This window comes from Echeneis naucrates, chromosome 3, assembly GCF_900963305.1.
Source record: "Echeneis naucrates chromosome 3, fEcheNa1.1, whole genome shotgun sequence".
Classification (NCBI taxonomy): Eukaryota; Metazoa; Chordata; class Actinopteri; order Carangiformes; family Echeneidae; genus Echeneis; species Echeneis naucrates.
The window spans coordinates 9,055,198-9,069,016 of NC_042513.1; the positions used below are offsets into that span (position 1 = coordinate 9,055,198).

At 41.7% G+C, this 13,819-nt stretch overlaps 1 protein-coding gene across 1 annotated transcript; it reads left to right on the forward strand.

The window, feature by feature from the left end:
- The first annotated feature begins 434 nt into the window (after nt 1–434).
- Nucleotides 435–13,664, forward strand: cmtm4 (CKLF-like MARVEL transmembrane domain containing 4). The gene is made up of 4 exons (XM_029497406.1): nt 435–1,387; nt 6,600–6,776; nt 11,645–11,743; nt 12,151–13,664. The coding sequence occupies exons 1-4, from the start codon at nt 1,202–1,204 to the stop codon at nt 12,313–12,315; spliced, it is 627 nt and encodes a 208-aa protein (XP_029353266.1). The 5' UTR covers nt 435–1,201; the 3' UTR covers nt 12,316–13,664.
- The last annotated feature ends 155 nt before the right edge of the window (nt 13,665–13,819 follow it).

Here is a 13,819-nt window from a genome sequence, read left to right on the forward strand (position 1 = left end):
TCCCAATGTTGAAGCCATGCAGCCTGTCCGAGGCTTACAAACATTTAAACAACCTGTTTACTCCCAGAAAATGCAGAAAAACACTAGGCTTAACAGGAGAGAAATTCTGCACTAGATTTAAAGATAATTATTTGCTTGCAACTTGCAGGTATGAAATGGATTCTTCTTCCCACCCAGACAACCTTTGTATAACTAAAGGCCACAGGAGGGCAGTAACACACAGGCAAGTAAAGTCTGACTCCAATAGTCACTAATACAGAAACTGAGGCTCATCCCTCATCCTGAAAACCTCCCTGGCACCGTTGGTGGGACCCAGGGTTGTGCTATCACACAGTGTGTAGAAAAGTAGCTGCAAACCTCCAGCTTGGCTTTGATTATAAGCCACATATCATCAGTGAAGGAGTGATTCTCGTGGTTAGCCTCTCTGACTTCAGACTCGCCTTCACAGCAGCAGCGAAACTCAAGTTAAATAAAGTTTAATTTTATTTTATATCATAAAAAAAAAAAAAAAAAAAACAATTGCAGCACTCTGACTCTGACAGCCGGGCCCTCCGGGCAGCAGAGGCCGGTCCGTCTGCAGGCTGCAGCGGGCGAGGAGCCTCCACAAGAATGTGCACTTTTCGAGGGGCGGAGACAAGCTGGCCCCGAGTCCGCGGAGGAACGGGCCGTCTCACCGCAGGTCGCCGGAGCACTGCGGTTTATTAGTAGTATTGTTGTTATCCACAGCGGGACTCGGACCGACCCCTTTCTCTCTTTTGGGCCGCATTAGGTGGATGCGGAGATGAGCCTTGCATTGTTTTCCCCGGTGCAGCAGAACTAACTGGAGCCGTGCAGGCAACAGTGCCACACCGGGACTCGAACAAATGACCCGCCTGACGTAGCTGCTCGAAGTGCGGCCATTTGAGAGGGACTCAACGCTGTAGCCGGCAGGCGGCACCTCAGGGTGACAGTTTTCTGATACTGATTCAGCCCATCGGCTCCCACCGCGGCCGTCTCCCCGGGGTGGAGGTGGAGGTGTTGGGGGGGAGGAGGAGGCTGGAAGCGGACGGGCTGGTTTGTTTTCTCCATCCACTCCAGCCTGCATGGAACAAAGTGTGCTCTCCGTCACATAAGCTGCGCGGCGAGGCGGCTCTGTCGGCTCGGCTGTGGGATATATGTCGGTACCTTTCTAGCCGAGAGTCCAGCTTCTCCCGAAAGCACCATGAGGACCACCGAAGAGGCGGAGGGCTTTGACGGCGAGGCCTCCAACACCTCCATGATCTCCGGGGCCAGCAGCCCCTATCAGCCCACCACCGAGCCCTTCCACTCGCGGAACTTGCTGGGGGAGATCCGGTGCGACGTGGAGTACCTCAAGTCCTCCTTCGGGATATTAAAGGTGGTGGAAGTGGTAAGTTGTGAGCATGGCAGCCGACACACACTGCTGTAATGATCGGAGAGCATCGTGAAGGTGACGCATCGGTGTGTTTTCTGCACTAAGCTGACACAAGCACCCTTATAAGCGCTTTTTATGTTAAATATAAGATCCTGCTTCTACTACTTCACTGCATGGTGCACATCCACACATCACTGCTTCTTTCCTCGTCAAAACGGTAAATACATTCAAAACCCAAATGAGCATACAGGTGGTTTACCTTCAGCTTCAGATAAAGGCCATCCAGGTTTTTGTTTGTAGTAACGTTACGACCTCATGACCAAGGTAATGGCTCAGGTTAGACCACAGCTTAAATTCAGCCACAAGAAAAGCTATTGGACTTTTATTTTGAAGGATGCTCCATGGCCCCAGTCTATTGTTAAATAGTTTTCCCAACTGTGTCTTTATAGTGATTTTGATTTTTACTATCTCTTGCGATCAGCAGGTGGGTGTTAAGAGACTTAAGAACTTTGGTTTGCATCTTTGTAAGTAGGTAGGAATGATTTGTTGCCCTTCCAATGTGCAACTTTCTGTCATTCCACTGCAAACTCCTTCAATGTGTTGGTATGCACCAGTAATACCTGTGTCGTCAACAGAAAAAGAACAAAGTATAACAGTTCCTTTGTCAGGATGTTGTGGTCACAACACACAACACACCTAAACCAGATGTCTGAACTTGGGAAGGAGGCAACAACTCCCAAAGCACTGACAAATTCACCAGCAGAGGAAATATCTATCAAGCCACAACCATTTCACTTGTTGTGGTGCCAAGAAACTCAGACATAGGCCTGCTCATTCATACGCATGAAGTAGTTTCCACAACAGGAAGAAACACAGAGTCAATGAAAATGATGATTATTTCTAACTCCACAAACTAAAAGTCCAAATTGCTGAGAGATAATACTGCGTCATTCGAGCTACTCTGCTTTCATTGTGAACACTTTAGGTGAATTCTTGAAATGATCAGAAAAGGCCTGTTGGGAACGTAGTTACACGTTGTGGATGGCTGAGTGTGGAGGTGTTTGGAGAGCAGAGCACAGTCAGCCTGCACTGAGGCACACACCTGTGACATTAACCCGTGCATGTGCGACGTTAGTAAAAGGAAGCCAACCATCGTCGCCATAGAGAGAGTTTGAAGCATATTCACAGCCTTCATTTGCTTCACAACAAATGCTACAACATTGTCTTTGAGCTTTTTAAGTAATTGGTTTATTCCTGTCAGTGCTACATTCATGGCAATGTTGCTTTCCATCAAGATCAATGATCTTGTGCATCATCATCAGTAACATCACCCAAATGGTGTCAGAGTATTTACCACTGCTTCCCATGTGTGTAAAAAAAAATAAATAATAATAAAAAAAAAAAAACACTCCACAGGGATAGACAATGCAACCACACAGGTATACATTGCAATGCAGTTATAAACAAAATAATTTTCCTAGCTGTTTGACCGGCGTTTACTGTAAAATATACCAGCTATTCTACAGCTAAGTTCGATACATGTGTCTCAGCACAGTCCCAGCTCCAATTACTAATCTGCGATTTAAATTTTCCATTTACTCGCACAGTTTGTTTAGCTGATACTGACATTCCAGTTTGAGCCAGTCATATCTCCTCCATCCACAAGGACAGAGCTAATGAAAGTTTGCATCATTATCTGACTTAGAGGAAGCTGACAGGGCGGGCTAGGAAGCTTTAATTGTTTCTCTGGCTTACATTTTTACTCCTCTCTCCTCTAAATGTATAACTCTGTGCCAGCTGAGGTTTCCATGTTCACGTTTACAGCGCATAGATGAACTTGACAGCATGTGAGGTGTGTTTCTGCTTACTCTTACTCTGCCAATGAAATATTTGCATACTACTTGCACACCCAAGCCTTATTTGCACTAAGGTAGTGTTAACAACCCATTTTCACTGACCCATGTTATTGAGAAAAGTTTATTTTCCTTTCCAGTGATCAGGGTGCAATGTGCTGATAGACTTTTGTATTAATTTCACACCGGAGTGCAAAAACACATTTGCGCATGCTTTAAGGTGCCAGTTAGTCTTCGTTTTAGTTGAATGCATAGAGAAGGCTGCTGCTGACCCTGTAGTGAGCAAACACAACCCCCAGTAGGATGTAACCCGACCGAGGTGTGGCCATTCCAACGGCAGGTTAGTCTTTGTCTCTGTGCCGTGACTGAGGAAACCATGATACTCACCTCATGCCCCCCTGCAGCAGCAAGAGTTTGATACCTTGTGGCCTGACAATACATCAATCAAACTCTTCCTGGGTTTCCCAAAAAGGATTGCAGCTTATTTCATTTATCGTTGGTGTGCAAATTTTTGGTTTTGGCTCTTTTTTTTAATAACAACTTTTTTTCCCTCTATGAATGTTGTGTAATGATGTTACCAGGTGCTCCCAAATGTCAGTGAGGACTTCCTACCTTGAGAGAGACACCATATGCTCCATTCTCCTCTGGGTTATATATTAGCTATTCAGAGCTTGTAGCTCTTTCAAGAACGTTGTGCATGCATGTTTTGTTTCTGTGTTCTCCAGGGTGAAGTATAACTTGCTTCTGATGACTGTGGGCTTCTGCGGAAGCACATTCAACGTTGAATATCACACCACTAGGCCGGCTTATAATGTTGCATAGTCTCTGCAGTTGAGGCCTCTTTTCTCCTCAATTACTTTACTGCCTACAACAGATGGTGTTTAAGAAGGGGATCTGAGTCCAGAAGGCCTTAGAAGGCAACTATTAACGTTCATAATCCCAAAGATAAGGTTGTGTGCAGAAAGAGAAAGAGTGTTGATAAACTTATGCATGCATGAGGAGCAGGTTGCAGGGAGGTGAGGTTTAGACTGAAATCATTCCCGGTGCCTTGTGATCCCCCACCTCCCCACTGCCTGTCCGACACCTGCTGCACAGGGACTTGGGGAGAGAAATTTGCTTTCTTAAAGAGACATTACATCATCCATCAGTCCAGGCTGCCCTTCATTCCTGTTTGGGTGTAACCCTTTTGGTCATGTTACAGTCACAGATGAACTGCTCTCCAACTACATGCTCTAACGAGACTGCAACAGCTTTACAAAATGAAAGGTTTGTCTTCATGACGGTCAGCCCACTGGTTCTGTTTCCTCTCATCTTTGCTATAGTGTTCCATTGATCAGTGTGACTGCTGTCTGTTGTTTTAACTATTACTGTGCATTACAATGGGTGGACTAAGTGCACCCAGTCCATTGATGTCTCAGGAAAAGGCATGGAAGAATGGACAGTGTTAAGTCTGGCACAAACACGGGCTTTGTCCTCGGACGATTCACACCATTTTATTTGTCAGAGACAGTGCACTCTGCTCATTAAACTGGATAAACAGGTTGGCTGTTGCGCTGAGAGGAAGAAGGGTGTTTTACAAATGAGGCTGGCTTTGTTTCGGATTTGTTTGTTTTTAGCACTGTCAGGCAATGAGATGCAAGTAGTAGAGGTGGATTCAATTTGGATTCAAAATAGCTGAAAATCCATTTCTGGTTTCATCAACTTTCCCTGTGACAGGATTTGAACTGAATTTTGATTAGGCTTCACTGTATACTTTGCATTCAGATGAGCTCTATAGTAAAAACAAGATTCAGAGTTTCAGATACAACCAATTTCTAAAGCCTTACAGACAGAAATTAGAAATAAGTTTTCCTGCACCACTGGTGAATTCCACCTACTTGTTAAACAAGTAATTCCAAAATCATCTAAAATAAAAAAAAAACTAGGCAAAATATAAATGAGAAACAGTATCCCGTTTCCTCTGAGCTGTGTACTTTGATTTATGACCACTTTTGCATACCAGAAATAGAGCTGGTGAAACTTTGTGTTTTCATCTTCTGAAAATTAGAAGTACAGACACACTGCACTGTCTTTGCACTGTCCCTGTGCAGCATCTTGTCACATATTATTGGCAATTGCAGAATAAATCATTATTTCATGTTTTCTATCAATAACCTACCTTTTACATTTTAATGTTTGGTATAGAACATACTTTAAGTTGCTGGGTTTCATTTTTCTCTGCTTTTAATTTATTCTCTCCTGTGTTATCTTTCTGTTTTCTTCATATCATTTTCAGCAGATTTTCTACCTCAAGTAGTATTTTCTGGCCACATCCTAAAACTCATCTTAGCATCTGAGCAATACTGTTCCCTTTGAGTCCCAATGGTTCGCAGGAAGGAGATTTCAGGTTTAACAACTGAAACTGTAACAAATATCTATGTTGTGATTTTCCACTACAGTCATATGTCAACAGAATATTTCAGAGTAGGAACAAGTCTGTCATTCCTTCCCATTCAGGCAGTGATTACATACCATTTGCATTTGTGGCATCAGTTATAAATCAGTCAAGTTGCCTTTGATTTACTTCGCATGAAATTACACTTACAGGCAATTCAGAAAATTGAAGTGTAAAGAACAGTAAGAAGCACAGAGAAGACGGCCTGTTTGGGACAGAAGAGGCACATAATAAGCCTGGTAGGAAAAATGTCGCCACGGATTTGCTTTGTAACAGTTTAACTTCCTGTCTTCCCTCAAGTCAAACCCACCGTTATAGAATGCATTATATCAGCATTTAATGCACAATATCAGCACCGGTAGACCAAGCGGATCTGGTCTTAACTGGTTCTGAATTCAGTTATCTCAGGTCGGTAATGTGTCACATTGGTGTTCTCTTAGTTCTGTTATGTCTCTGGGTTTTGGAAAGCTTTGAGCCAATCAGTAAACTGTATGCGGTTTTGTCGGGGCCTAGATGGCAGAAGAACACCTAAATAGCAGAATTCTTCTCATACTGTGGTTTGCTGATGGATTTTGGCTGAAAGCAGGCATCATCACAGACTGCCTGGAGTGGGGCTTATAGCCTCTGTTCTATTTGTAGGACAATCACTTCATCATCTGGAAAGTTTTGAATTTCAATTCTAACAAACACTCACATAAAGTTACGGAAATGGCTTGACCTACACGTAACATTTACGCTTCAGAAGAATATGACCAGTAAGCATTTATTTCACTTGCTGGTTTTCCTTATTTGCTTTTGGTTATAACTGTCTTCAGCTGTTGAATCATGTTTTCTGGCATAACTTAATCTTACAAGGACTCAAACACAATACACACAATATTCCTTTTATCTTCTCCCACTTAACCCTCTTGTCTCCTGTCCTTTACCCTCCCCGCTGCAGGTCCTATCACTCATTGGATTCATCTGCATAGAGACAATCATGATGTGTTCTCCTTGTGGAGGGGTCTACTTCTTTGAGTTTGTCAGCTGCAGTGCCTTCGTGGTGACAGGAGTCCTCCTCCTAATCTTCTGTCTCAACCTGCACACAAAGGTCCACCACGTCAACTGGAGCATGACCGTACGTACAGTGAGACATAATCCATCACAGATCCACGCTCGATAGACATCTGACTGTAGATGAGATGAGAGGGTTAGGAAAAAAAAAGTTCTAGTAGCAGTCTGTGTTGGTTTTCTTTTTGGATTAGCTGTTAACATATCCTTTGTCACTGTGTCTGTTCTTGTTACTTTTGAATGTCATAATCATACTAAACTTTGTATCCAATAATTTGTATCAATCTAAAATTTTTCCTGAGACAGACACTCTTTCTTTGGACATTTGCTTGAATTCTTTCTACATAGGAGTTTTTAGGATAAAGCCTAGCATGTAGTTCCAACGTTACCCCCACGGTATGCATCGTCAGCTCTAAGCAAATGAGCCGGTGGGTGTTTTGCCGACACAAACTCATTGTTGTGTTCTGAGCTGCAGCCAAGTAACTTTCATAGAAAGAAGTGGAGAAAAAAAAAAAAACATCTTTAACTGCATTTCCAGGGGCCACACAGCTTACAGCACATATTGTAATAAAGCAGTGGATGTTAAACCAGATGCCCAAATCCAAACAAAAATATCAGATTACTGTGTGGTATCCACAGTAAAGTATTCCACCTCAAACATGAAAGGAGGGGGTGTGTTTGATTTCTGCCTTTGGCAGGATGACACCAAATTAAAGCATTTTACAGTCTCAGAGAGGCCAGAGCCCATTTAAGAGTGCTGATCTCTGAACTTTAACCAGATACCTATGAGCACCAGTCTTTATGATTGGAAATCCTCCTGTTAATTTTTCTCTGAGAGGTTACGTAACTTTGCTCCAAGGCTTCTCAGCCGTTCTCATTTTAGTTAATAATTTTTCCACTCAGGTGAGTAAAAGTTACAGAAATGTATCATTACCAGGAAGTTCCTTCATACGTGTCTGTGACTGCATGGACCACTTGGAAACTGGCTTAGACCATATACTTAGAAAACAACCTTTTCTGTTGTTGATGACACAAAATGAATCTTCATTTCATTTTTGGGTTAGGATGTTGAGTAGGTGCTACCTTATAGGTTTTACAGCCTGTACCCTGTAAGGAGAGCTGGCATAAGTAACAAGCCAACAAACGCTTGGTTGCACTCTACAGTGCTGGCTCTGCCCCACGCTGTTTATGTCTATCAAGTTCAAAGCTGCTCGAGTCAAAGTGGGCCTCAGGGAATTTCAACATGAGTAAGCATTTTTGAGTCTAGCTGTTAACCCTTTTGCTGCCCTCCTACATTGACCAGTCCCAAACTGTGGGCTGGCACCAGCATTACTGCTTTATTGAGTGAACTGTATGATACTGTGACAAGCGTGTCTCAAGGGAATGTTGTGATTGTAAAATTATATGGTTTAATAAATATCAGGGTTTAATAAATTCAGTCCTCATGGCGACTGTGGTAGCAGAGAAAGGGAAGCACAGGTCCTGACCCCAGTAGCTCCCAATCCACACTGAAATGACTGCAGTGTTGGGACCCTGTTGTAAAGCTAGCTCGGTGAGTCTTGGTTCCACCTTTGGCATTTAATTTGCACCAACAAGCTTGTTTGGCGCAGCAGAGAGACTGACAAGGAAGACCAACCGTTGCACTGTTTTCCTAATTCTCATGGCCAAATAACCCACCAACCACACTGAGGGTTTCTTGGGCATAAATGGGCCAGCCCTGAAGGCACACACACAGGAAAGCGAATTTCCATCTTAAAGGAAAGAGAGAGGCAAAGAGATGTCTGTGCCACTATTCTCTATTTGAAAGGAGGACAATGGCCTGAATACCCCGTGAGCGTCTAATATATCGATGCTGGCTTGTTCAGTGAGCGGACAGTGTCTCATCACCATTGATGCTTGATTAAATTGGGTACTTCAGAGGGAAGAGCTGTTGTAGCTACTGACTAGAGCTGTCAGCCTTAAACACTAGGGATGTAATGCAAAGCTGCAATATGTTTCTCTATCTAAACATATATTTATTGTATATACTATAGAAGTTTCGTGACTACAATATGGCATTTTCTGTGTTCTGTAAGTTTAGCTGCTAACAAAACAACAAACATGGACAACAGTTACTTAAGTAACTCACTTACTTGCTTTTTACTTGATCAATTTGCAGTAATTGATAATATTTGAACATTGTATTTTTATTTGTTTTCAACCATGTTACACACACATTCCAGTGTTAAAACATCACTTTGTGAAGGGTTACGTAAATATCAGTATGCTAATAGATAAAATCACAATCAAGAATAAGAGTAAGTTTCAGTATGTTTTATATGGACAATGTAGTCCTTTTTTCTTCTCTCTCCTCAGTTTGACCCCATTTTATTCTACTGAGAATGACCCACATCTCTTTGCTGAATCCACACACAGAGCTCAGAGTTGTGGTTATTATTAGCTATAGTCATGAATCTGCCATCAGTTCAGACCAGAAATTGTTTTACCAATCTTGTATTTGCTTTACCTTCAAGTGGAATCCAATAAAAGCTTTCTTAGTTTTGACAGCTGAAACATGCCACCCAAGTAGACAAAAGACACAAGATACTCTGCATCTATCTTTATTTGCCCAACAGAAAGAGTCAGGAATAGAGCTGAAACACGCATTGGCCTTTTATTCTTGCATGAGCCTCTTAGGCTCTGTGTGGCGAGATGCAAATGCCAAGAGCAAAGACTTCATCATTAGTGTCCCACTGCCTGCACCAGGGTTTCTGCAGCTTTAATCCTATAAGTATTTTCAACTTCTATTTTGATAGTAAGAAGTAAAGCACCACATACAGGATAAATATGAAGCATGATGGGTTAAGAAGCGCTGCAGAACAAGCATCCTCATGTTCTGCACAAAGATGCAAAAGAAAATGGTTCTGCTCTCTGTTGTAAATCCTGATCCTTGTCTTATCTGAACTTTGGAATTGACTCATTACATTAATGCAAGTCATGGAAAAAAACAAAACAAAACAACAACTTCTATTCAAACAATGGACACTTCACTTTAAAACTTAACCAACGTATTTTATTTAGTGCTCAGAGAGAGCAAGAGATTTTAAAACACTGATAGGAGCCAATAATAAGCCATAGAGCCCGTGGTTTGGTCCAGTCTGTGCTTGTGTTATTTAAGGTTTTACAGAGTGCTGGCCTGGTTAAAACGTGGAATGTGGGAGAGAGTAATGGAAAGAGACTGAAGGACGGCTGAAGTGACTGAGATACTCAGAGAGCCTGAACAGGATACTGGATCATGAATTTACTGTCCCTCGTGTTCCTTGTTTGACCAGTTAGACAAGATAGATTAGTGTGTGCAATGTCAGCATTGTTTGTAATGTGCAAACGAAATGTGTGTGGATGTGGCGGACGACATTATAATTTCATTTACAACTCGGGCGTACAGTTACTATGCCAGTTAGCATGTGGTGCTATTGTTCTGTATTCATGTGTCACAGATTAAAACACAGAATCGGTGGCATGTTGTGTGTGTGTTCGTGTGTGAGTGTGAGTCTGTCTCATTGTATGGGACATAGACATGGCCATTGTATGAGCCCTGTGTATCATATGAGAGACCACTTCTGCCATGATTACAGTCACGAGGGCTGTGCCCAAGTCATGCTGATTACTTCAATATTAACCCTTTCCTAACTGTCTGAAGCACTTAAAACAGGGCAGTAAAACATCAAACGGAAGAATTTCTATCATTTTCTTTCGCATGTCTAAAAAAATCATGGAGTGAGTGGTGTGTGTGGAGGAGGCGCATGTGTTTGTGTGTAATTTGAGGTTCTAACTGGTTTTAAAGTCTTTGCTTTTGGTCAGTTTTTAAGTCAAAGTGAAACCTGGGCAGATGACAGTTTTTTCAAACTCGTGTCAGTCAACCTCTTCAACTTTGTCATGGATGAATAAAGCCCTCTTACCGCCGCCTTTTGGTTGACACGTCAAATGTCCTGATATTTTCATGAAGACCTGTGTGACTTCAGAAAAAGGTTATGACTAAAAATGTGATTTAGAGTAAAACAATGTTTAATTTTGTAGCAGATACATGGCACTTTGTGCAATTTTTTGATTACTATAAAAATCTGACCTAACTTAAAAGTTGGTTGAAGCAGTTGTAAAATACCATATTTGTTAATTCACATGATATTGGAAGATAATTTAGTTATCTCCACGATCATCAAGCGCAGCATATACTAAGAATATGCTGCTTTTACCATCAGCCACCACAAGCCACTTCACCCACATCACTTCACTAAGAACTTCACATACAGGAAGTACATCAATGACATCTGAATGTCGTTCGCACTACATCAGTGTGGTCAGTTTGGAAAAGGGAGATGATCAGAACTGAAGGAATACCAGAAGGCAGCAAACCAGATGCTGAGGACAATTATAAGCACCTTTGGTTTGCAATGCATGGGGGAGGATTCACCCCAAGTCCAACATCCAGAGTCTGTTCCTTCCCCTCTGAAGGACATCTGCATCTGTCCCCAACTTACAGATAGGAGAGAGCGGCTGATATTGAAAAAAGCCCCCAGTGGCTTAAAAAGTCTGGATGAAAGACGCTGATGTAGGCAGCACAGGAGCAGGAGGACAAGATCAGCCGAGACCTGGATGGACCACACCAGGCAGGACCGCAGCTCCAGGCTGTGCAGAGATGCCCTTGAGACAATCTATTCTTTACTACTTAAAAACTGGATAAATTTCACTCAATCAATTTCAATATTCAATCTATTTAATTTAATCAACAAGCTTTAGCTATAACGTGCAAATGCGACTGGCCGGTGGAATACTGTAGCTCTGGTTTAAATGATTCTGCCTCTGCTGCAAACATTGTGAAATTCTTGGTAGATAGTCTTGGAAAATTGTTATTGTGGCACATCGGTAGTTATTTTTGGGGTTTTTGTCTTCATGTAGGATCTGGTTAACACCGCTGCCAGCACCTTCTTCTTCTTCTTATCATCCCTCGTGCTGGCCTGCATCAACCACAACATTGGAGCAGAAATAGCGGCAGTGGTGAGTCATCATAACAAACCTTTTCTTTTTTTGTTTGTATTTGTCATATTACAGCACATGCATGTATATTAAATTGCTGATGCATTCAAGGAATGTCAGCTATGACCTCAGCAAGACTCGTAAAGGTGACTTAGGTGATTGTTTTAATTGGGAGCTGACCAGATGATTGAATTATCTGGAAGTTTTTACTTCCTATTAACTTCATTTCAGTTCATCATCTAGGTTTTGTGGTTGTAAGTTTGTGTGTGCACCTACACTTAAAAACTCATAGGATTTTCTGATTAAGTCCAAATTTTGCGATATTAAATCTAGAGGTTTAAAGAACTGTTTCCATGCAACATTAAAGTTTTTGTTTCCCATTCAAATGGAATCATTTTTATTCTACTTCCTGTTTCTCTTGCATACAGATCTTTGGTTTCTTGGTGACCGGTGTGTACGGAATAAACACCTTCCTTGCGGTACAGAGATGGCGTCTGGGTAACGGGTGTCAGGGGCCACCTCAGAACAGCGAGTATATGCGAGCACGTACAGCATCTCGTGGAGAAATGGAGGCACGACCTGAGCTTGCATGAGCACTGGCAGACTGTCAGACAGGTTAAAGGAAAGCTACATTGCTAGCGGCTGACTGAGATGGACACTTCTCTGCCCTCAGGACAGGGATTTATTTAAGTGGTGGGCAGAACACCAGCCTATGCTCATCTTATGTTTCTAATCACAACACTTGTTCTGTGCTTTCCTTATGCTCAGCTGCTGAATAAATCTTCATTTCATAGCCACAGCTGACCTCTGTGGCTTTGTCCATCATGGCATCCTGGCTGAGGTTACACAAAGAGTCTTGAGGATTGAAGGTAATCTCTGTATGGCTCTGTTCATTCACACATCTTGTTTGAAGGAGGATTTAGAGAAAGAGCCAAAAAAGGCTGACTTCACTCCAACTATGCATCAACTCCTGTTCAGATAAAGATGTTGACTTTTGAGAGCGTTTTATTTTACTGTGAACGAAGTCAAGTAAAAGAGTCAGCCTTTATAAAGTTAACTTATGTCATGCCATCGTCTGTGAAGTCTGTTGTGGTAAATGTGATTGTCGATCCAGAGAGCCACTGCTCCAGAAATGGACCTGCATTAAAACAGCAGATGCAAGTACAGTACAGTAATGACTTTACCAACCTTATATAGATATCGATATCAGCCTTTTTTTTATTTTTTTTTTACCTGTGATCACATCTCACATTGGATATTTAATCTGAAGATTACACATGCGAACAGTTTTTTTTTTTCTCCTTCGTCTCCACTAACTTCGTAAATGTCTTTTAACACGTGTTCTTTAGCTATTAATAAGATCTGTAATGTCAGAAACTATTTAGTAATAGTACAGGCTCATTCATACCTGCAATAAAGAGCAGCACAAGAAAAGGTCAAAAATATCTGAATATGAGGAACAAACTTTTATTTCTTTGCAACACAGAAACAGAAAATCGTTTGGAAGAATCAAAGACCAAAGTGATCTAGCTAAAGAATATATCTGTATTCTCACTGGCATTCCAACAGTTATATGAGGTTTGAATTAAATGAACACTGTGAGCAAATAGCAGCTTACATCAGGCAGTAATTTTATTTTTTATTTTTTTGCACATGTCAAAGCTTTCAAGTAACTCAAATGTTGATGGTGAGACAAACATTGTTAGGTGACCTAGTCAAGATAAATGGCCTTAGCATATACACTGTATCTCAGGTACTGACACACTTCACTCTCTGACCATTTGAACTAAAAACACATAGTGCCTCGACCTCAATGCTGTATTTCTTAAAAGCATCCCAAATAATACTCCTCTTTGGACTATCATGGAGAATGACATTTAACTGATACTTTAAGTAAAAATTCACAAAAAAAAAAAAAACCCAGAACAATCAAGTGAAGGCGGAGTCAATGGAATGGAAATATGGCACAGTTAACAGTATTGTCAGTGTACGTGTGGACAATGTGTCACACACTACTTATATGATTAAATCGTTTCTCTATCATTGCATTTCTCTTTCGGTCATACAGAGAACAAAGCAGAACTGGCTTTGGAAAGT